The sequence below is a fragment of the Sphaeramia orbicularis genome, chromosome 24, assembly GCF_902148855.1.
Source record: "Sphaeramia orbicularis chromosome 24, fSphaOr1.1, whole genome shotgun sequence".
NCBI classification, from domain to species: Eukaryota; Metazoa; Chordata; class Actinopteri; order Kurtiformes; family Apogonidae; genus Sphaeramia; species Sphaeramia orbicularis.
This window is the reverse complement of record NC_043979.1, coordinates 22,715,924-22,739,932: the sequence shown is the minus strand read 5'-3', so window position 1 is coordinate 22,739,932 and position 24,009 is coordinate 22,715,924. Positions and strand designations below refer to the sequence as shown.

At 33.6% G+C, this 24,009-nt stretch overlaps 1 protein-coding gene across 3 annotated transcripts; it reads right to left on the bottom strand.

Annotated features, from left to right (window-relative positions):
- Positions 1 to 56: 56 nt before the first annotated feature.
- fam228a (family with sequence similarity 228 member A) lies at positions 57 to 20,839 on the bottom strand. Of its 3 annotated transcripts, none has more exons than XM_030128565.1 (8): positions 20,669 to 20,839; positions 17,330 to 17,535; positions 11,726 to 11,803; positions 8,608 to 8,802; positions 6,420 to 6,500; positions 4,552 to 4,639; positions 1,232 to 1,349; positions 57 to 362 (listed from the first exon to the last, which is right to left on the bottom strand). In XM_030128565.1, exons 2-8 carry the CDS (start codon positions 17,495 to 17,497, stop codon positions 269 to 271), a joined length of 822 nt encoding a protein of 273 aa, XP_029984425.1. In that variant the 5' UTR covers positions 17,498 to 17,535; positions 20,669 to 20,839; the 3' UTR covers positions 57 to 268. The 3 variants fall into 3 exon arrangements, with proteins under 3 accessions (XP_029984425.1, XP_029984424.1, XP_029984426.1); XM_030128564.1 differs by having other exon boundaries at positions 17,330 to 17,503; XM_030128566.1 differs by lacking the exon at positions 6,420 to 6,500 and having other exon boundaries at positions 17,330 to 17,503.
- Between the last annotated feature and the right edge of the window lie 3,170 nt (positions 20,840 to 24,009).

Sequence of the window (24,009 nt, the reverse complement as noted above, 5' to 3'; positions counted from 1 at the left end):
TAAATTCAATGATTAATCCCATGTTATGCCATTAAAACTTAAAATTTGCACCAATAAAAAATGTTATTTGTCTTCCCTTTTCTGTTTTTATATTATTGCACCCTTTACTTCAGTGAATAATTTAGGCTGAAATGTTCGAGTGTGAAGCGACATATGGTTGTGTGAGGCAACAAAAAAAATACAAGTAGCTGAAGCATCCTTGTCATAAATATTACATTTATTTATATGCAGATAACAGCTGAAGCTGCTGTAAACATGCCACTTATCATTACCATCCTCCTGTGGAGAACCAGCAGTCGGTCTTGTGACACCTCCCATCTGGTGTGGTAGTCGCTCTGATGTGGTACGGGATCGTATCAAGCCTGGGTGACACACATTCATAATAATCATTTGATTATTGTCACAAGTTCTGCTCCACTCCCACGGCCCATCACACAGTCAGCATCATTGGAAACTAAATGAATGGTGTAACCCTTTCATGCACAGTGGTCACTACAGGGGACAGTTGTTCTATAGCTGTTTTCTTGTATATTCATGGATTTTGTTATTTTACACAAAACACTGCAAATGATAACATTACTGTAACTTGGCTGTTCTTGATAAATCAAATCTAACATGTTTGAATGTAAATCAATTCCTTGTTATCGTTATTAGACTGTAATTAACAACAATTTTTTTTTTTTTTTGGCATATTATCTCCATGAAGTGACTAGTATTGGAGTTCACTACAAACAAAAACTTAAGGATATTTCTTTTTGTTTTTGTCTCTTTTTTTCTAATTTTTGCCATTTGTAAATAAAACTATGTCTGGTCATTAAAAAAATGTGTTTCAATTCAATTCACACACAAAAAAAGTAAAAAGCGTTGTGCAAAAATCCCAACTGAAAAAAAAAAAAAAAAGCTCAAAAAATGTTAAATATCCAAAACTTTTTGTTTGTAGTGTATGTTAAAATGTGAGAGAACATCAAATTAGCAGCTTTCAGCGTTTTTATTTCATAGTTTTCACACAGTATATCAGTAAATACACGTTTCGTTGCTTTAAAAATTAAACGCACATTTTTGCAACTCCATGAAAAATAGCTTCATTTAAAAAAAACCAAAAAACATCTCATTGTTTTTTAAATGCCTAAAGAGGAATGAAGACAAAAATCTTGATTAAAATTCTCATAATTCATGCATGAAAGGGGTTAATATTAAAATGCGACATTCTTCTGTGGCTATATGATTGTACCTGCTGGGTTTCCTTTGTTGTGCCTCTGGATGACGTTGGAGAACCGACTCACTACGAGTCAGCAGGCAGTTAATATTCAGAGGGAGCTCGGTGTCGTCTCTGTCGCTGTATTTACACCCTAAGTCAGAAAAAAAGTAATTAACCCTTTATCAGGCAAGTGACTATTTTTGTCTACATGTGGTCTACAGCACAGGTGTCAAACATGCGGCCCGGGGGCCAAATCTGGCCCGCCGAAGGGTCCAGTTCGGCCCTTGGGATGAAGTTGTGAAATGCAAATTTACACTGAAGATATTAACAATCATTTTACTTCAGGTTCCACATTTAGACTAATATGATCTAAAGTGGGTCAGACCAGTTAAATACTATTATAATGACCTATAAATACTCACAACTTTAAATTTCTGTCTTAGTAAATGTAAATATTTCCATGTATTTAGACTAAAATAAAGTATAATTTCACAAAAAATGTGAATAACCTGAACAAATATGAACAACCTGAAATATTTTAAGAGAAGTAAAATTTTCACAATATTCTGCCTGATATTAAATGTTTTGTGTATTAGTAGATCCACTGTGATCTGTAAGTTATAATAAACATGTGGAAATGATAAACTGCGGCAGAATATTGCTAAAATTATGCTTTTTTTTCAGTTTGTTCATGTTATTCACATTGTTTGAAAGGATAGTCGGTAGATGTAAACATTTTTGTTTAATTTTACGTTTTTCGCTCAAAAAACATAGAGAAAATTTTGGAGTTGGCATTATTTATATATAATTATGTTATTATTTTCCTGGTTCGGCCCACTTCAGATCAAATTAAGCTGAATGTGGCCCCTGAACTAAAATGAGTTCGACACCCCTGGTCTACAGGGTCTGTAAGGTCCACCTCTGCATGAACAGTGAGTGGACCTGCTTTGTTAGGTACCATGAAGTAATGGTACTAATGTAAGGAATGATGTTCAAAGGGATCAGGTGGATGTGGACAGGGGTCTGGATCAGCACTTACTGTATATTGGTCTAATGTTCTAAAAGTCATGTTCCTTTCATCTTACATGTGTTTTTCTCATATTTTTTATATATACTTCTTACATTTTTTTTGCCACTTATGGGTAAGGAACCAAATATGGTAACTTCATTAACCTTGATTTTCTACATAATAATAACAATTTTTTAGAAAAATTTCACAAAAGTAATAAAGTCTTGTTATGTCTTCCAATAACACATTAAGGCTGAAAATATGCATTTCAGAGTATTTCTATGAGGGCCCTATAAAGGGTTAACCCATAAAGACCCATACATCCACCATCAAATAAAATCATCTACTGATCTAAACTGTTTAATACTCATTGATCTACTAGTTTTATCAATGCATGTAAACAATTGATGTAAAATACAGTTTACATCTTTTCATGGTCCAATCCAACTTTATTTGTAAAGCACTTTAAAACAACTGCAGTGGACCAAAGTGCTGTACAGAAGAAAAATTAAAAATAGAAGTATAAAATACAGAATAGATTTAAAGACACAGAAACTGTACAAAAACAAACAAAAAAAAAGTGCTATACAGAAGAATAAATAAAACCCAAATTAAAAGAATAAAATACAAGAATAGATTAAAAGCCATACAATTAAAAACAACAATATAAATAAAATAAACAAATAAACTGAGTGGTTTAGGCCCAAAATACATCAGAGACCTTCTAGTCCAGTATGAACCATTCAGACCCCTCAGGTGGTCTGGTGCAGGTCTGCTCTGTGTTCCAAAAGTCAGAACTAAACATGGAGAATCAGCGTTCAGTTTCTATGCTCCGTATATCTGGAACAAACTACCAGAAAATGTCAGGTCTGCTGAGAGTCTGAGTTCTTTTAAGTCCAGGTTAAAGACTCACCTGTTCACTGCTGCCTTTGACTAAACGGCTTTTGACTTTTTAAATTTTATATTCTCTTTTGAAACTATGCACTGCAACTTTTACTTTAATATGTGTGTTTTTTTTGTTTTTTTTTGTTTTGTTTTTTTTATTTTATGTGTTGTTTTCTTACTTGCTGTTTTTAATCACCTTTTACATGTTTCTTTTATAATGTTTTAAATGTGTTTCTTTTTATTTCAATATCCTGTGTGAAGCACCTTGAATTGTCTTGTTGCTGAAATGTGCTATACAAATAAACTTGCCTTGCCTTGCCTAAATAGAATAGATAAATAAGAACAACAAACCACTACCAAATAAAAAATATAGAATAAAGATAGTACCTTCAAACATCTCACATGGTTTCAAAAGCCAAGGAGAAAAAATTAGTTTTAAGAAGGGCTTTAAAAACAGACAGAGGAGGCCTGTCTGATATGGAGAGGCAGATCATTCCATAGTTTAGGAGCTGCTGCATGGTCATCAGATATAACCCATTTGGACGTTTAGAAGCTCCATGGTGAACATAGAAACACCACCATCTCCTACAACATCGATTCACCAGTAAAACCCATGGAGTTGGATCAGTGACAGTGGATGGAGACACTTAATGTTATATTCAGTTAATGATACATTTACTGAAAAAGTCACTTTTCTGTTATAATAACCTTCATCTTTAATCTGAGCTTTTGTGAAAATCTATGTGATCAGTAAATTAAATATCGGAAAATACATGATTTTCACTGAAAAAACACAAAGTAAAGAGGATATATTACTATAAATGGTGATAAATCACTTAAAGGTTAAATATAGGGAGAAGTTCATTTGGGAACTGACACAAAAGTAGCACTGGGTCTTTATGGGTTAAACAACCATCAGTTTGTGGACTGTTTCAGTGGAAAAAGGTCATGTGGTCTGATGAGTCCAGACTGTTCTAGAAAGATGGGTACATCAAAGTGAAAAGAGAGGTGGATGAAGTGATTACCCATAATGACTAGTGCCTATAGTACAAGCCTGTGGGGGTGGTGTTATGATCAGGGGTTGGTTCAGGGGGTCAGTTCAACAATATTAAGTAAGTAAGTAAATTTTATTTATAGAGCACTTTTCACAGACAGAGTCACAAAGTGCTTTATCAATTCAAATCAAATCAATTCAAATCAAAATCAAATCAAGTTTACAGAGACCCAACAGAGTCCTTCAGGAGCAAACACTTGAAATTATTGTTATTATAATGTTGTATATATATTATAATGTATAATATTGTTACATTATGTGTCCAAAAGATGATGGGAGTAAATGTGGTGACCACAGTGAAGGTGTGCCAAAGTAAAACTAAAGGTTCAATGAAACATTAGAGCGTGGGGCTTTTGTTTTATTCATGTTGTGTGTTTAATATGGATGACAAAAAAACATAGAAACCTGCTTCACAAGAACGAGCCATTCTCTTTTCCCTCTGTTTTTCACTCAACAGAAGGTACGACGGGTCCTTTAAATGAGCTGCACTGAGCTGTAGACACAACAGGGAATATACTGTCAAATTCAGACGTATATATAGGGGTCATTCCATATGAAATCAACAGATTTTAAGAAAATTTCCCACCTGACCCTCTCAGATTTTTCTACATTTTTACATACTTCTAGTACATTATATATGATGAGAAAATCCAAAATTTCAAGGCTTAATTGTAAATAGTTCCAAAGTTATGACCATTTGAAGTAGGTAGGGGGTACCCTAGAATTGCGACCAAAATTACGACTTGAAATTTTTGGCTATATTCAGGCTTCTATAACTTCTGAACAACAAGAGCTAGAGGTCTGAAATTTTCAGAATCATTTCACAGGAATCTATAGTCCTAAGAAATGTGAAAATATTTACTTAAAATTTATAATTGCATGTTACAGAGAATGACAAAGTTGAGATTTTTTCCATTGCGAACTTCTAAAACACTACCTTTTGCCACTCATTACACAAAAACTAATCATCATATTCATTAGAAATTTGATGTGCTGTATCTTGGCTACTTAGGGAATGGATCTGTGTAAAATGAAGGTCCTATGTTATGTTATGTATGATATATGAACAGCTGAAAATAAAAAATATCTGTCCGACCTTTGGATTCAAAGGTCAGTATCAGCATGTGGGATAGGTAGTGTCACAAAATAAAAAACACCATGTGAAAGTACAGGAAGTGCCCCAAATTTTGACAACAAGCACAACTTGCTTCTATAAATCCCATATTTGAGCCAAAAACATCCATATTTAATTTGAACATTTAACATAGAAGCAAGTTGTGCTTGTTGTCAAAATTTAGGGCACTTCCTGTCCTTTCACATGGTGTCTTTTATTTTGTGACACTACCTATCCCACATGCTGATACTGACCTTTGAATCCGAAGGTCGGACAGATATTTTTGAATTTAAGCTGTTCATATATCATACATAACATAACATAGGACCTTCATTTTACACAGATCCATTCCCTAAGTAGCCAAAATATAGCACATAAAATTTCTAATGAATATGATGATTAGTTTTCGTGTAATGAGTGGCCAAAAGTAGCATTTTAGAAGTTCGCGATGGATAAAATCTCAACTTTGTCATTCTCTGTAACATGTAATTCTAAATTTTAAGTAAATATTTTCACATTTCTTAGGACTATAGATTCCTGTGAAATGATTCTGAAAATTTCAGACCTCTAGCTCTTGTTGTTCAGAAGTTATAGAAGCCTGAAAATAGCCGAAAATTTCAAGTCTTAATTTTGGTCGCAATTTTAGGGTACCCCCTACCTACTTCAAATGGTCATAACTTTGGAACTATTTACAATTAAGCCTTGAAATTTTGGATTTTTCCACCATATATAATGTACTAGAAGTATGTAAAAATGTAGAAAAATCTGAGAGGGTCAGGTGGGGACCACTTGATGAAATTATATGGAATGACCCATAGGATACAGTTGGATATTATATGTACTTCAGTCATGTATTAACAGCAAAAAGTATGACAAAGGAAAGTAATCATTGTACAGTCTCTGTGTTTTGGTATTAGCTGAGGTTTTGGATTCATTTTTGCTGTTGTGCATGGTTGAGTTTTAGCATATTTTCACTGTATTATATAGTGCTGAGTTGTTAAACTATAGCAATGAATCATATTCTATAAGATCAGCATGTGCTTATGCTGACAAATGTAGTAGAATAAAAAAGCAAGACAAATAAAAGTGAAATATCAGTAAAAACCTGCACAAACTCAATATACTTGAAAATCACATACAATATTTCTGAAATAATTACCTTGTAGTTATAAGACTTTCTGCAGCTAATAAAAAAGGGATTGTACTCCTGTGGATCGTAGGTTTCTAGAAACACAAATCCCTAAAGATAAAGATAAGAGACATACGATTCATAAAGGTTGACAAGTTTAACACACAAAGACTAAAGCCTTTTCTAACAGTGATGTGGTTCTGTTAACCCTTTAGGCGCTGCAGTTTTTCTTTTTAACCCATGAAGACCCAACCAGCCACCAGCGACCGCAATCATTTACTGGTATAAAATGTTAAATACTTGTTGATCTAATAATCCTATCAATCCATGTAAATAATTGGTGTAAAATAAAGTTATTCATCTTTTCATGGTCATCAGATATGACCCATTTGGATGTTCAGAGGCTCCATAGTTACCATGGAAACACCATCATCTTCTGCAACATTGATTCACCCATGGAATTGGATCAATGACAGTGGATGGACAACTGGTTTTATGTTCAATTAATGAGAGATTTTGCAGAAAAAGTCATATTTTCCTCCATCTTCTCTGTTTTTGATATAATAACCCTCAACTTTAATTTGAGCTTTTATGGACATCACTCATGATCAATAAATTAAATATATGAAAATACCTGATTTTCACTTAAGAATGCAAAATACTGAGTATAACATTCAGATAAAGGGTGATAAGTCTCTTATGAAAAGTGAAAAATAGAGAAAAAATAATTTGGGAACTTCCACAGAAGTAGCTCTAGGTCTTTATGAGTTAAATATAAATTTTTTGTATCACGATTTCAAACAGCTGTAGCTTGGAAGCGGTTAGAGATAAAGTCATACTGTAAAGGACAAAAATACTGGGTATGTCTTAAACTTTAAGATAGGAGTAAATTTACTCATCTAATTTGCATATTGTGACATCCCCAGATGGCAGCCATATAGGATTTCATAATTTTTAGAAAAACTGAACATATTTATGTGAAAGTTTTCTTGTGTTTTTGTTTTTTTGTCATCTTATCCTTAAAATAAATCAACTTAAATATTAGTAGGAAGTAAAATACAGTACATTTTAGCAGCTTTTTAGCCAAGTGGCAGAGTAGCTAAATCTTTCCTTATCTATCTAAATTAAAATTAAATAAACTTTACTTATTTACTTACTAAAGAAGCTCAAGATCACACCATTAAACTGGATTTTCATTTTCATTTTGAATAGAAACATGCCCTGAAATGGTGTTAGGATTGAAGGGTTCACATATCCGTCATTTATTGGTGGGAGGCGATAACAAGATTTGGCAACTCTATCTGGAATTATAGTCTGTTTCATTTAGTTATGTTACTTGTTATAATTTTGCAGCTTTGGCGCTTAAAGGGTTAATATGTACGGCTCCAATGCAGTATTAACCAAATCTGAACAGGGTTAACCCTTTCATGCACGAATTATGAGAACCTTAATCAAGATTTTTTTCCTGAGTGTTTTTATTCCTCTTTAGGCATGAAAAAAACAATGCGATAGAATTATTTTTATGAACCTATTTTTCATTAAGTTACAAAAATGTCCACTCAGCTGGACAGCATACGTTTAATTTTCAAAGCTAAGAAATATATATTTAAAACCCATTATCATAAAGTGATATACTATGTGAAAACTATGAAATAAAAACATTTTTAATGCAGCTAATCTGATGTTTTCTCACATTTTATCATACTCTAATACTAGTTATGGAAATAACATGCAAAAAAAAAATTTGTTAGAGAAAATTAGCAGTTGATTTACATTCAAAAATGTTTGTGCAGATCAGGTTTATCAAGAACAGCAAAGTTACATTAATGGTCTGAATGTCAGTGTAGATGATGCGTGAGTATCCATGGTGCTGGTTGATATCCTCTTGAGATCCAATAAAGTGAAAATCTTTAGCTTTTTTACATGAAACAGTCATCTTGATTGGAAACTGCATAATGCAACAGTTTTTTCAGATACATTGTTTAAATTATTTTCATTTATTTATTTTTTTAATGGAATGTCCTTTGCAATGAACAGCATTTTTTTTTAGTAAAACTGTCAGATTTTTCTCCCCTACAGAGGACAAAAATGCATTGCTGGGTCTCAGGAGGACATGGAACTAAAACAACCTAACCCATGAACATATAAGAGAACAGCTGGAGAATAGGTGTCAACTGTAGGGACCACTATGTATGAAAAGGTTAAATTCCAGAGTTACTTTGGTGTTGCAGTGGTGGAGGTAGTGACTGTAGAAGCCCTGGCGTCTCTTGATCTCCTTGGAGCTGCAGCTCGATGCACGTTCCTCCACTGTCTTCTGCAGAGGCAACCACACCCGCTCTGTCCAGCGTTTGTGGAGCAGCTCCTTCCTCCTCAGCTCTTCCACATCCCGCTGCTTCAGGAAACTCTCCAAGTCCTTGGTGAAGAAACATCGCAATATTTATGCTGCAGACACAGAAGGCTGCTGTTTTGTATCGCTGAATCCACTGGACTGCTACAAACATTTCATCTGCTACTGAAGGGGGAAAAAATCTGCTGCACTAGCACCTTATATTTTCTATTCACAATCTGAAGATGAGTGGTGCTAGGTACAACAAACCCTGCCCCTCACACATATTTGACCCATTATGAGTAAATGGAAAGATTATAAAAATTCATTTAAAAATTTGAACTTTGACCTACTTCCATTCTGGGTCTTTGGCAATTTATAGTCAATTTGGTATGAATTCAACCTATAGTTTTGCTGCTACACATATGTGAAATTTCGCCCATTAGAAGTAAATGGGAAAAAAAAAGATTTAAAAAATTCACAAAAATTTTTAACTCTGACCTACTTTTCCTAAAATGTAATGAGATCTATTCTGGATCACTGGCAATCTGTAAACCAAATTTGTTATAAATTCAACCAATAGTTTTGCTGCTACAGACATTTGAAATTTCACCCATTATAAGTCAATAGGAAAAAAAAAAGATTTTAAAAATTACTAAAAAATTGTAACTTTGACATAATTTTCCCAAATTGTGATGAGATCTATTCTAGGTCACTGGAAATCTATAAAGTCAATTTGGTATGAATTCACCCAATGGTTTTTCTGCTACAGACGTCTGAAATTTCATCCATTATAAATAAATGGGTTTTTTTGTTTTTATTCATAAAAAATTTAATCTTTGACCTACTTTTCCCAAAATGTAATGACATCTATTCTGGGTCACTGGAAATCTATAAACCAAATTTGGTATGAATTCAACCCGTAGCTTTGCTGCTACAGACATTTGAAATTTCACCCATTACAAGTAAATGAGAAAAAAAAAAAAAGTTTAAAATTTGAGATCTATTCTGGGTCACTGGCAATCTAGAAACCAAATTTAGAATGAATTCAACCTATAATTTTCCTGATAGAGTGTTAACACCAAACAAACACACAAACAAACCGAACCAAAACACAATACCCCTTGCCTCCCCTTTGGGGGGCGGGGTAAAAATATGAAATCTACTCAAAGATCTGAACATCAACTCCAGTGAAGACTAAACCTGAGGGTCAGAACCTAATTAGCTTAGTTCTAAACTGTTCCACAATGTTTCAGACACTTGTTTGTGAAGGTGTCAGACCATTACCTGTACAGGAGGGTTAACACAACCTGTTTATGCTGCACAAATTCTCCAGTATATCTGAGATAAGCTTGTGCAGGCATATGATGAATAGATTCTACAATTATACTTGATGGGATGTTTAGATTTATAGATAGATAGGTTTATTTGCCATTTGTAGACATTCCGGTACTGTACATAGGAATTCTTATGCAGAGTGCAAGCATAAAGGTTCAATTATATAATCAAATAAAAGTCAAAGAAATAAACAGTGTAAAAGTATCAAAATAAATAACCTGTTAGCTATGTTTGCTAAAGCAGTAAATAGCAGATGAAAATTTAAGAAGATATTTTGAGGTCACCCAGGTCTAAGCCCTGAGAAACACCAATAAAACTAGCTTCATTAGCTCTAACGAAGCCTCTCACTAAATGCTTTCTTAAACATGCAAATCTGAACAAAGCCAAGGGCAACAGCCGGTTTTATTTATTTAGGACTACTTCCCTGCTTGACAACAAATGGAAAATATATGCACAATGATCATTTTAACTGATTTCTACAATATAAAAAAAGATTCAACCTTCAACACCACCCTGAGGAACTATATATTACATATCCAACATCAGTGCAGCTGGTTTTCACCATAACTATTCTGTTCATTATGTCCATATACAGGGTGGGGAAGCAAAATTTACAGTATTTTGAGGCAGGGATTGAAAGACAGTGTATGACCAATTAGTTTATTGAAAGTCATGAGAATTTATTTGCCACAAGAAAATATACATAATAGAAAATGTTTTTATTCTATGTGTCCTCCTTCTTTCTCAATAACTGCCTTCACACGCTTCCTGAAACTTGCGCAAGTGTTCCTCAAATATTTGGGTGACAACTTCTCCCATTCTTCTTTAATAGTATCTTTAAGAAAGTCGACATTGCTGTGTGATGTTCTATCGGTAGCATGTTCTAAAATGCCCCAAATAGCAGAATCCAGAGGGTTTAGATCTGGGCTAGAAGGCGGCCATAAACATGATTCCCAAAAATTGCTAAAGTTGGATTTGTTGCTGTTGTCAACAAGTGTTTTGGTGTTCTTGTGTAAGATATTAACCTCAAATCATATTTTACTGCATTTCTAACGCTCTTGTTGTCTACCTCAAGCTCAATTGCCATTTTTCTCATGGATTGGGTTGGATCCGAGAGCTTTAATAAAAGCTTTGGTACGTTTTTTGTTGCTTCCTCCACTTCCAGACTTTCTCATAATAGTTTTGCTCATAGTCATTCTCTTCTTTACATTATAAACAGTCTTTATGGACACCAACTATTTTTGAAATCTCCTTTGGTGTGACGAGTGCATTCAGTAAATCACACACTCTTTGACGTTTGCTTTCCTGATTACTCATATGGGCAAAAGTTTCTGAAAAGGTATGGATAATAGTGTTAGGTATGATTATGACATCAATATGTTTGGTTTCAAAACAATTGACGAAGTGCCTGCTGAGAAAAAACTAAATGTTCATTGTAAATTTTGCTTCCCCACCCTGTAGAATGTACAAACTAAAACAGTGGTGTGATGTGTTTCTAGTGGCTGTATACTGACTTGAACTTATCTCAAAATCCTAATGTGTCTGGGAAATTCTGAAAAGGTATTTTTTCTCCCAGTGGCAAAACCTGTGTTTTTAGAACCCAGTGCAAAACCCAGCATCCTCACACAGACACTCTGCAGACATCTGAACAGCACACTGTCACAAACCTTACCTTCATAAAACCATTTTCTCTGTCCAGCAAAGGTTGGATGATGTCTCTGGCCTGTTGCTTTTCAGCTTCCATTTGTACCTAAATATTGACATGTTATATTACATTACTGTAGACATAAAATATTAACTAGTTCCTTATTAACATACACATTAGTAGCGTATTTACACTTGTCCTCATTAAAGAACAAATGTAGATGCAGATGAACTTTATTTAGCCTAAAGGGGACATTCATTACAAATTAGAACAGCTAGACCTCACAATCATAAAAAACAACCTGGACAAATGTTACGACACGACTCTTGGTGTGGACCCAAATGCAGTGAGACACATGTCAGTGGTCAAAAAAGGATTTATTTAACAAAAGTTCTCAAAGTACAAAAATGGATCAACAAAAAGAGAAACAACATGCTCTAAAAAACCCTAATAACTAAAAGAGAAGTACAACATACTCTATTCAAACTAAAAGCCTGAGGTAGATGACATGAGATTCAAGATTCTAGATACTTAACAGAAGAAGCTGTTCTCAAGATCACAGAAACGACGCACTGACAACAGACAAAGGGAGAGGGGAAGAATATATAGGGAAGGTAGGGATCACAAACAGGTGTGGGCAGTTACATGAGGAACACCAAGGTGCAGGCAATAAAGGGATTAGGCAAGACAGAGACAAGACTGACAGCGTGCCGACAAAAAACAGGAAAGCGACCACCATCACCAAAATAAAACAGGAAGAGACCAAAAAACCCCTAAAAAAATCAACATAACCGTCGACTCATGACAACAAGTTATAGAATATAACATTTTTTAAAAGTTTCAAGTCAAATATTTTTAATATTTTGAAAATATGCTATAACATGTGTGCAACTATTAAAGATCTACAAGTATTTGTGGCAACTTCCAAATGCTTTTTCCTTCATATTTAACTTTTACTTAGTGATTTATCTTATATTTCTTGGAACATTTTTCTCTTTGGGCTTTTTCAGTGAAAATCAGATAGTCTCCTATATTTAATTCACTGATCATGTAGATGTTTCATAAAGTCTCAGAGTAAACACACACTGGTAGAGGTCAGAAGTGATGATTGTGAAGAATTAACACCATTAGCGTCTTTGTAGTGTTTTTTTTTTTTAACCCATAAAGACCCAGTACTACTTTTATGTCACTTCCCAAACAAATTTTTCTCTCTATTTAAACTTTCTTAAGTGATTTTTCACCATGTATTCTAATATTATCCTCTGTATTTTGCATTTTCCCCCTGAAAATCAGATAGTTTCCTATATTTAATTCACTGATCATGTACATGTTCAGAAAATTGAGTAAATTCAAGTTTATTATATCAGAACATTATTCAAAGGTTTATTATATCAAAACAGTGAAAAGTGAAGAAAAAGGAACCTTTTCAGCAAAATATATCATTAACTGCACTTAAAAATAAGCATCTACAACCAAATTACATGAGTTTTATTGCTCGATATTGCAGAAGATGACGGTGTTTCCACGTTCACTATGGAACCTTCTAAATGTCCAAACAGATCATATTTAATGCTTCTAAGCTGTAAAACTGCATTTTACTGGAATTACTTTGATGTATTTATGGGATTAGTTATTCAAAATTCATTGCATATTTTAAAACAGTAGATACTTGTTGTTGCCGTTTATGTCTATGAGGGTTAATAGAGTATATGCAACTGAGCAACTGGTTAATAATTAATCATTAAATGCCTACAGCTATTTGTGGCAACTTCCAAATGCTTTTTCCTCCATATTTAACTTTTACTAAGCAATTTATCTTATATTTGTTGTAACGTTTTTCTCTATTAGCTTTTTCAGTCAAAGTTTCCTATATTTAATTCACTGATCATGTAGATGTTTGTAAAATCTCAGAGTAAACACACACTGGTAGAGGTCAGAAGTGATGATAGTCAGGATTTTTTATTATTATTATTATTATTATTATTATTATTATTATTATTATTATTATTATTATTATTATTATTATTATTATTATTATTATCTTTTTTTTTATGATTGTGAGGAATTAATACTGTAAGAGTCTTTTTAGTTATTTTTTTTTTCAACCCACTTTTATGTCACTTCCCAAACAAAACTTTCTCTCTATTTAAACTTTAAGTGATTTTTTTAATGGGCATTTTAACCCTTTCATGCATGAATTATGAGAACCTTAGTCAAGATTTTTTTCCTGAATGTTTTCATTCCTCTTTAGGCACGAAAAAAACAATGCAATTGCTTTTTTTTTTTTTTTTTTTTTTTTTATGAACCTATTTTTCATGGAGTTACAAGAATGTCCAATATACGTTTAACATTTGAAGTAAAGAAATGTGTATTTAACATCAGAAAATGATATACTGTTGGAAAACTATGCAATAAAACACTTTTAATGCTCCTAATCTGATGTTTTCTCACATTTTTACGTATTCTAACACTAGCTGTTCACTTTATGAAGATATTATGCAAAAAAAACAAAGAAAAAAAAATCAAAACTGCTCTAAGAACAATTAGCAATTGATTTGCTCTAAAACATGTTGAAGCAGAACAAGTTTAGCAAAAACAGTAAAGTTACAGTAATGGTATAATTTGCAATTGAAGTACAATCAGTGATGCATGGTGTCCAATTTAGTGGACGTGATTAATTGTAAATTTCTTCCAATATAATATAAATATCTGGAATTTTTAACACTGCTATTAATCCTTAGATGTTACTTGATGCTAGCATATTTTTTCTACCTTCAGGGATGTCCTGATATAAAAAGATTTACCAGATATTCCTGGAATGTTCAGCATTTCTGACTTCCTGTCAGCCATCTTGGTTATGAGTAAAAAAGAACAAATGCATTTCCCATGACTGTCCAATAGGTGACAATGTATGGGATCATGTACAAGCGTCCACTGTGTTGGCAACTTAAACCTCAAAACCCATAAATATACAGGAGAACAGCTTTGGAATAGCTGTCCACTATACATGAAAGGGTTAGTATTATCCTCTGCATTTTTCATTTTTTCCCCCTGAAAATTGTGTAAAATCTTCAAATCTTAGAGTAATGTCACAGGTTTATTGAAACAGAAGAAGAAAAAGGGACCTTTTCAGCAAAATATACCATTAACTGAACATAAAAACAAGCATCTACAACCAAATTCCATGGCTTTTATTGGTGAATCAGTATTGCAGAAGATGACAGTGTTTCCACGTTCACTATGGAACCTTTAAATGTCCAAATGACTCATATGTGATGATGATGAACAGCTGGAAAACTGCATTTTACTTGAATTTCTTAAATGTATTTATGTAATTAAGTGGATCAAAAGTCAATATACATTTTATATTCGTAGATATTTTTGGTCAATTTATGTCTGTGAGGGTTAATATGTGCCCATTTATATAAGTAACATCTGAGTCAAACCAAAGTCTTCAGAAGCGTTCCAATAATAAATAAAGCAAAAGATGGTTTTGGATCACAAGTCACTTCACACTCTATACTGTTCCCTAGTTTCACCATATTTACAGTACTGTGCTGAGATCTGGGGTAACAACTACAAGACCTCACTACAGCCACTAAGTATTATTCAAAAAAGAGCAACACGGATCATTCATAACGTTGGCTACCAGGAACACACAAACTCATTATTCTTACAGTCAAAATTACTCAAGTTCACAGACATTGTGGACTATCAGACAGCTCAAATAATGTACAAAGCTAAAAAGAATCTTTTTACCAGCAAATATACAGAAATTATTCAGCATTCATGAGGAGGGGGTTATGATTTAAGGGGGAAAATTAACTTTAAAATTCCCTTAATACACACGACTAGGAAAGGCTTTTTTGTTTCTGTCAGCGGGGTGAGACTGCGGAACAGATTTAATATAGAGTTAAAGCAATGTCCAAGCAGGAACGAATTTAAAAAGAGGTACAAAGACACAATTTTTCAGAGGTACAGGGATGAGGGAGGGCTTGGGGATCACTGGGGGTTATAAAGATGTACAAGTATGTGGTAAGTGTGTGTAAATGTATGTATAGGAGTGTATGTGTGTGTGTATACAGGGTGGGGAAGCAAAATTTACAACGAACATTTAGTTGTTTTTTCTCAGCAGGCACTACGTCAATTGTTTTGAAACCAAACATATATTGATGTCATAATCATACCTAACACTATTATCCATACCTTTTCAGAAACTTTTGCCCATATGAGTAATCAGGAAAGCAAACGTCAAAGAGTGTGTGATTTTCAAAAATAGTTGGAGTGTCCATAAAGACTGTTTATAATGTAAAGAAGAGAATGACTATGAGCAAAACTATTACAAGAAAGTCTGGAAGATACTATTAAAGAAGAATGGGAGAAGTTGTCACCCGAATATTTGAGGAACACTTGCGCAAGTTTCAGGAAGTGTGTGAAGGCAGTTATTGAGAAAGAAGGAGGACACATAGAATAAAAACATTTTCTATTATGTCAATTTTCTTGTGGCAAATAAATTCTCATGACTTTCAATAAACTAATTGGTCATACACTGTGTTTTAATCCCTGCCTCAAAATATTGTAAATTTTGCTTCCCCACCCTGTATGTGTTACTGTATTATGTGTTTATGTAAATCATATTATATTTGTTCATAATAATATAAAGCCAGAAACTATGGAAGTAAATCTGTCTCATCAGGTTTTGAATTATAAAAGCCATTTAATTTCTTGCGCTGAATTTTTTGCACTGAAATTAAGTATCTGAATTTTTTTTTGTGTCTAAATATTACTATGTTCATAAATTTTGAATTTAAAAAAATTCAGATGTAAAAAATTCAGCCACAAAAATATTCAGCTCACACATCCAGGACACCAAGGAAAAGCAATTGATTCTGTCTCAAGTTGAACCGACAGCCAGCCAATCAAGTTATGTTAGGTTGGTCATGTGACACCAATGAAGGAAGACAGTCAGCACGGATGTGTGATCTGATTTTTTTGCATCTGAATTTTTTGCTTTTGAATTTTTTGCATCTGAATTTTTTTGTATCTGAATTTTTTTTTTATTCTAAATTTATGAACAGTTGAATTCAGAGACAAAAAATTCAGATACTTAATTTAAGAGCAAAAAAAATTCAGTTACTTAATTTCAGTGCAAAAAAAAAATCAGATACTTAATGTCAGTGCAAAAAAAAAAATTCAGATACTTAATTTCAGGGCAAAAAAATTCAGACACTTAATTTCAGTGCAAAAAAATTCAGACATTTAATTTCAGTGCAAAAAAAAAAAAAAAATCAGTGCTAGAAATTCAATAGCTTTTATAATTCAAAATCTGATGAGACCGATTTACTTCCATAAGAAACCTAATTATTTACTAGTAAGTATCAGTCATATTATGGCATAGTGTATAGATATGATTAGACTAGGAAGGTTATTATTGTTATTAATTATATAAGGAGAAGGGGTGGGAGTTTATAAGTTGTACTTCTTCTCACTCCTTTTCGAATATGTATTATATGTCTTACGTTTAAATGTTTTGTTTATTTATTTTCCTGTGTTTGACATTCATGTTCGAAATAAATACATCAATCAATCAATCAATCAATCAATGAGTGAATATGTGCTTGGGTGCAGTACCTGCAGTCGCCTGAGGGAGGTGTGTGAGAGCCTCTCTTGTTTCGAACGCTGCTGAGGCCTTGGGTGGACGGCCTCATCATTGACCTTGGCTTTTCCACATTTATTGGTGCTTCTTGCCTTCACAGTTGGCTGACATGGGAGTTTTCTGTTCACCTGAGGATCTGCCATGCACTCCTGTCCAACACATAAGACCAGTCTGACGGTAACTGTCAGAATAAATATACTTTGAATATGTTAACCCTTTCATGCATAGTGGTCAGCTGTTCAAAGGTGTTGTCTTGTATAATCATTGATTTTGTTGTTTTAGTTCCATATCATCCAACACAGTGGACGTTTATGCATCATCCTATACACTGTAATTCATACCATTACTGTAACTTTGCAGTTCTAGATAATCCTGAGCTATAGTAATATGTTTGAGTGTAAAAAAAATGCAAATTGTTATTAAACTGTAATTAACAGGGTTTTTTTTTTTTTTTCTTTTTTAAACAAAAAGTTTTTTTTTTGCATATTACAGGGTGGGGAAGCAAAATTTACAATGAATATTTAGTTGTTTTTTCTCAGCAGGCACTACGTCAGTTGTTTTGAAACCAAACATATATTGATGTCATAATCATACCTAACACTATTATCCATACCTTTTCAGAAACTTTTGCCCATATGAGTAATCAGGAAAGCAAACGTCAAAGAGTGTGTGATTTGCTGAATGCACTTGTCACACCAAAGGAGATTTCAAAAATAGTTGGAGTGTCCATAAAGACTGTTTATAATGTAAAGAAGAGAATGACTATGAGCAAAACTATTATGAGAAAGTCTGGAAGTGGAGGAAGCAACAAAAAACGTACCAAAGCTTTTATTAAAGCTCTCAAATCCAAAATCCTAAAGGATCCAACCAAATCCATGAGAAAAATGGCAATTGAACTTGAGGTAGACAACAAGACCGTTAGAAATGCAGTAAAATATGATTTGAAGATTTAAATTCTCATGACTTTCAATAAACTAATTGGTCATACACTGTCTTTCAATCCCTGCCCCAAAATATTGTAAATTTTGCTTCCCCACCCTGTATTTCAATGAAGTAAGTAATAACTACTATTAGAGTATGCTAAAATGTGAGAAAACATCAAATTAGCAGCATTAAAATGTTTTATTTAATAGTTTTCCACACAGTATATCAGTAAATGCATGTTTCTTTGCCTTTAAAATTAACACTTTCATGCATTAATTGCGAGAACCTTAGTCAAGATTTTTTTCGTCAGTGTTTTCATTCCTCCTTAGGCATGAAAAAAACAATGCGATCAAGGCTTTTTTTTTCTGCGGAGTTACAAAAATATCCATGCATTTAATTTTTGAAGTAAAGAAACGTGTTTAAAACCCAATATTAGAGAGGGATATGAAAACAATGAAATAAAAACATGTTTAATGCTGCTAATCTGATGTCTTCTCACATTTTAAAATATTCTAATGCTATTAATCCCTCACTTCATCGAGATAATGTGCAAAAAAAACCCTTCTTGTCTAACAAATAACAATTGATTTACACTCAAACATATTAGTGCAGATCAGGTTTATCAAGAACAGCAAAGTTACAGTAATGGTCTGAATGTCGGGATATGAGATGATGCGTAAGTGTCCACTGTGTTGGCTGATATGGAACTAAAACAACAAAACCCATTAATATACAAGAGAACAGCTGGAGAAGAACTGTCCACTGGAGTGACTTATGCATGAAAGGGTTAAACATATAGTGTCCAGCTGAGTGGACATTTTTGTAACTCCATGAAAAATAGGTTAATAAAAAAAAATTCAGTCACATTGTTGTTGTTTTTTTCATGCCTAAAGAGGAATAAAAACACTCAGGAAAATTGTTTTTATTAAGGTTCTCATAATTCATGCATGAAAGGGTTAAACACATATAATTCAGAGCTCTACTTGAACTTTGACCCCTATAAATCCCAGCTAGACTTAACAGACAAACCAAACAGAATGTCGAAGTATAGAAGGCGACAGAACCCAAGACAATAAGCAATGATAGATCACGTCACAACCTGGAAACCGGATCTTCTTCTCATCGTTACACAAATGGTGGGATGTGTACTGAAGCACACTATGGGGATTTACTTTTATTTATTTATGTATTTATGTATTTATTTATTTTTTATACATACCTCAGCAACTTTGGGAGAACAAATGTGGCATCTCCCTCATTTTCCTCCCTCTGTTGTTTTATTTTCTTTCTACATTTCAGCTTTATCACTTCTTCTCCATTTCACCTGATCCGCACCAGTGACTAATGAATCAGTCTGTCAATAACCTGAAACCTTTCCATGTGTCTGTCCCTAACCCTGAGCTGTGACAGCACGCAGACAAAAGACAGAAAGACTGCCACGACAGACAGCTATTGTACCTCCTGCCAAACTCTCAGGTCTGGCTAGGATACACATACTTACACAGTCTGTCCGACTATAAAAGACCAGCGATAAATAATTACTTGGCAAGAGTTCACAGTTTCACTCTCACTGTGATAACAGGACAGACCACAATGAGTGAGTGCAGATGGAAAATATGTTTATAAAGCTAATGTTAATTAATAGAGATATAATGGAGATAGATAGATAGATAGATAGATAGATAGATAGATAGATAGATAGATAGATAGATAGATAGATAGATAGATAGATAGATAGATAGATAGATAGATAGATAGATAGATAGATAGATAGATAGATAGATAGATAGATAGATAGATAGATAGATAGATGACAGACAGACAGACAGACAGACAGACAGACAGACAGATAGATAGATAGATAGATAGATAGATAGATAGATAGATAGATAGATAGATAGATAGATAGATAGATAGATAGATAGATAGATAGATAGATAGATAGATAGATAGATAGATAGAGGACAGACAGACAGACAGATAGATAGATAGATAGATAGATAGATAGATAGATAGATAGATAGATAGATAGATAGATAGATAGATAGATAGATAGATAGATAGATAGATAGATAGATAGATAGAGGACAGACAGACAGACAGACAGACAGATAGATAGATAGATAGATAGATAGATAGATAGATAGATAGATAGATAGATAGATAGATGACAGACAGACAGACAGACAGACAGATAGATAGATAGATAGATAGATAGATAGATAGATAGATAGATAGATAGATAGATAGATAGATAGATAGATAGATAGATAATCTACTCCTGCTCTAACTCAGTTAAGCTGTAGTTGTTAAATGCAGTATATGAAGACTACAGGACTGTAGACATTGGACTTAAATCTTTGTGTTTACCACTAGTGTTATAATCTTACCTCTGCTGACTTCAAGACGTTAAAAAGTACATGCTGCAAATTAAAAAAACTGCACACGTGTAATTAAATGGAGCAAAAGTCTTGATCATGATCATATGTAAGCCATGAGGACCCTTCCAAAGCAGAGCGGCTGTTCTTCTCTCTCTCGCACTAGTTTCCAGCAGAGGTAGTGTGTTTGCAGAGGGTGGGAGAGGCCTCTCCAGGTGTCCTACCGTCTGGAGGCTTTCCGTTGTCATGGCACCGACGTACAAGCGAGCCAAAACTGGAGCGCGCAAAGACGTTTCCAAGACGCAGGACGCGCTCACGGTGAAGAGAGGCGCTCCATACATTTATGTTCACATCTGTACATATAGGCTATGACAATAATAAAACACTGTTTATGCAGGCCTGCAATTTAAGATGAGGTAAGATAAGATAAGATATGCCTTTATTAGTCCCACAAGGGGAAATTCCAGATTTGCAGCAGCAAAACACAAAAGCAAGTGTATGTATGGAAGTAAATCTGTCTCATCAGATTTTGAATTATAAAAGCCATTGAATTTGTTGCACTGAATTTTTTTGCTCTGAAATTAAGTATCTGAATATTTTTTTGCACTGAAATTAAATATCTGAATTTTTTATCTCTTAATTTAACTATGTTCATAAATTTAGAATAAGAAACTTCAGATGCAAAAAATTCAAAAGCAAAAAATTCAGATGTAAAAAAATTTAGATGCAAAAAAATCAGATGCAAAAAATTCAAAAGCAAAAAATTCAGATCACACATCTGCGCTGACCATCTTCCTGCATCAGTGTCACATGACCAGCCTAATGTAACTTGATTGGCTGGGTGACGGTTTGACTTGAGATAGAATCGATCGCTTATCCTTGGTGTCCCGGATGTGTGATCTGAATTTTTTTGTGTGTGAATTTTTTGCTACGGAATTTTTTGCATCTGAATTTTTGGCTTTTCAATTTTTTGCATTTGAAGTTTTTTTATTCTAAATTCATGAACATAGTTAAATTAAGAGACAAAAAAATTCAGATATTTCATTTCAGTGCAAAAAAAAAAAAAAAATCAGATACTTCATTTCAGTGCAAAAAAATTCAGTGCTAGAAATTCAGTGGCTTTTTAATTCAAAATCTGATGAGACAGATTTACTTCCATATGGAGTTAGTGTTTCTTATTTGTATAGAGTGCTCTGAATTAGGATGTTAGGACAATGATAACAATTTGAGACAAAAAGACTGACAGATGGGGTTGAATTTGTTTATTTGGCTCTATTTTCTGCTCTTAAACAGCCCACTTTTTTTAAAAATTACAAATACCCAGGCAGAGTAGGGTCCATGTTGGCTCAGGTTCATCTAAGGTGCTGGACATTAAGCTTCTGGTACATAAACAGTGGCACCAGCGTGTTGGTCTTAATGCGCCTGTGGACACCTTGGATCCACTGTCAGTGCGTCTGCAGAGGATGTGCCTGCTTACTTAGTTGGCTATTGGCTGCGTACAGACAGGGCAGGGCTTGGCCACACCAGAACGCAGGCTTTTAACTGCTTTCTTTCTTTTCGTTGCCGAGTCCAGGACAGGGGGGAGTGTCTACATGGATTGGTGGACTTCACTGGCAGCCAGCATTGCCCTACTGTGGATTTTCTGTTTTATAGACGGTAAGAGTAAAACAGGCTGTGAATATGTATGACAGTTCTGCTGGTTTATAGAAGAAATCTGTGGTCAGTTGTAATCCTGATGTGAAATAGGCTGTTTTTTTTAGCACGTGATTGCAACACATGAGAGTTAACTGAACCCAAGCCATGACCTGAAACTTTGTATATACTGTAAAAAAAAAACAAAAAAAACAGTAATATTCCGGCAGCAGGGGTGCTGAAAAAATACTGTTAATAAATAAATAAATAACAAAAATAAATAATGTAAAAATAACCATCTCATAAAAATACGGTAATTTTCCATAATTAAAATACAGTTTTTTTGCCCTAACTTTACATGAGATTTGGCTTTTTTTTTTTTTTAATGTTTAATAAAGAATATTTACATCTATTAAAACAATCAAATTACCTATAAATAGATACATAAATAATTCTCAGTGAGACTAAGTTGTACAATCCACTGATAAAAACTTTATTTGGACAGTTTATCAGTGCTTATACATGTTATACATTCCCAAAATACACTTCTTCAACATTTTTGTTGTGAAACCTCCCATAATTACACAAGATATTTGTCAATTAAGAAAAAAATCTTGTTAAACTTACAGAACAAATACTTCTTTTACGGTTAATTGTCAGTAATTTTATCTGGTTTTATCATTTTTTTTTTTTTTTACAGTATTAAACTTTAAATTAACAGTTGAATCTCATAAATAGAAAATAAATATTTGTGAAATCATGATACATTTGCCAAACTGTATTTTTCTGTGAAAAAAGAAAAAAAAAATGTAATTTTTTTGGTTATTCACAGTTAGAGTTTTTTCGTGTTATTTTACATTTGACATGTAAAATCACAGTCTAGTTTTGTCATTTCATTGATATTTTCCTGTATCTTAAAAATACAGAAAAAATCTGTAAAATAAATAGTGAAAATTCTGTTAAATTATAGATTTTTTTTTTTTTACAGTTTAGCTTATCTATCTATCTATCTATCTATCTATCTATCTATCTATCTATCTATCTATCTATCTATCTATCTATCTATCTATCTATCTATCTATCTATCTATCTATCTATCTAGTGTTTCAGTGGATAGGGGTGTCCAATCCTGGTCCTCCTGATCTACTATCCTGCATTTTTTTTTAGACGTATCCCTCTTCCAACACACCTGATTCACATGATAAGCCCATCATGAAGCTCTGCAGAAGTCTCATAACAACCATCAGGTGTGTTGGAAGAGGGAAACATCTAAAAAATGCAGGATAGAACAGCTCTAGAGGACCAGGATTGGACTTAGAGCATCATATCTGTTTGTTTTACGTGTATGTTTTATGCTGGTGTTAACACTGTGAATTTCCCCATTGTGGGATCAATAAAGGAATATCTTATCTTATCTTATCTTATCTTATATCCCTTTATTGTCACTTTACGCACGTTTATCCAATTGTCTACAATGCGGATATGTTTGTAATTTAGAGTAAACCAGTCACTTTTTTTGTTTTTTTCATATGTTTTTGCATGTTTTTAGATCAGGAGGTCAGTTTTTTTTATATATATATATATATATATGTTGAGGTCAGTGAAGGGGCCCGTGCCACCCGCTTTGCGTGTTCAGGTGACACGGGCCACCCACCTGCCTGGTGGACAGACGTTAATCCAGTGGCAGACGCTGTTTGTAATGGTTGCTGACATTAGCCACG

Excerpts from the sequence above, each read along its gene's own strand:
- fam228a (XM_030128565.1), bottom strand. The coding sequence starts at position 17,497 with ATGGCAGATCCTCAGGTGAACAGAAAACTCCCATGTCAGCCAACTGTG. Across the intron at positions 6,501-8,607 it reads TCCACCACTGCAACACCAAA|GGATTTGTGTTTCTAGAAAC; the intron begins GTAACTCTGGAA and ends CTTTATCTTTAG. Across the intron at positions 1,350-4,551 it reads GGCTCGTTCTTGTGAAGCAG|GGTGTAAATACAGCGACAGA; the intron begins GTTTCTATGTTT and ends TTTCTGACTTAG.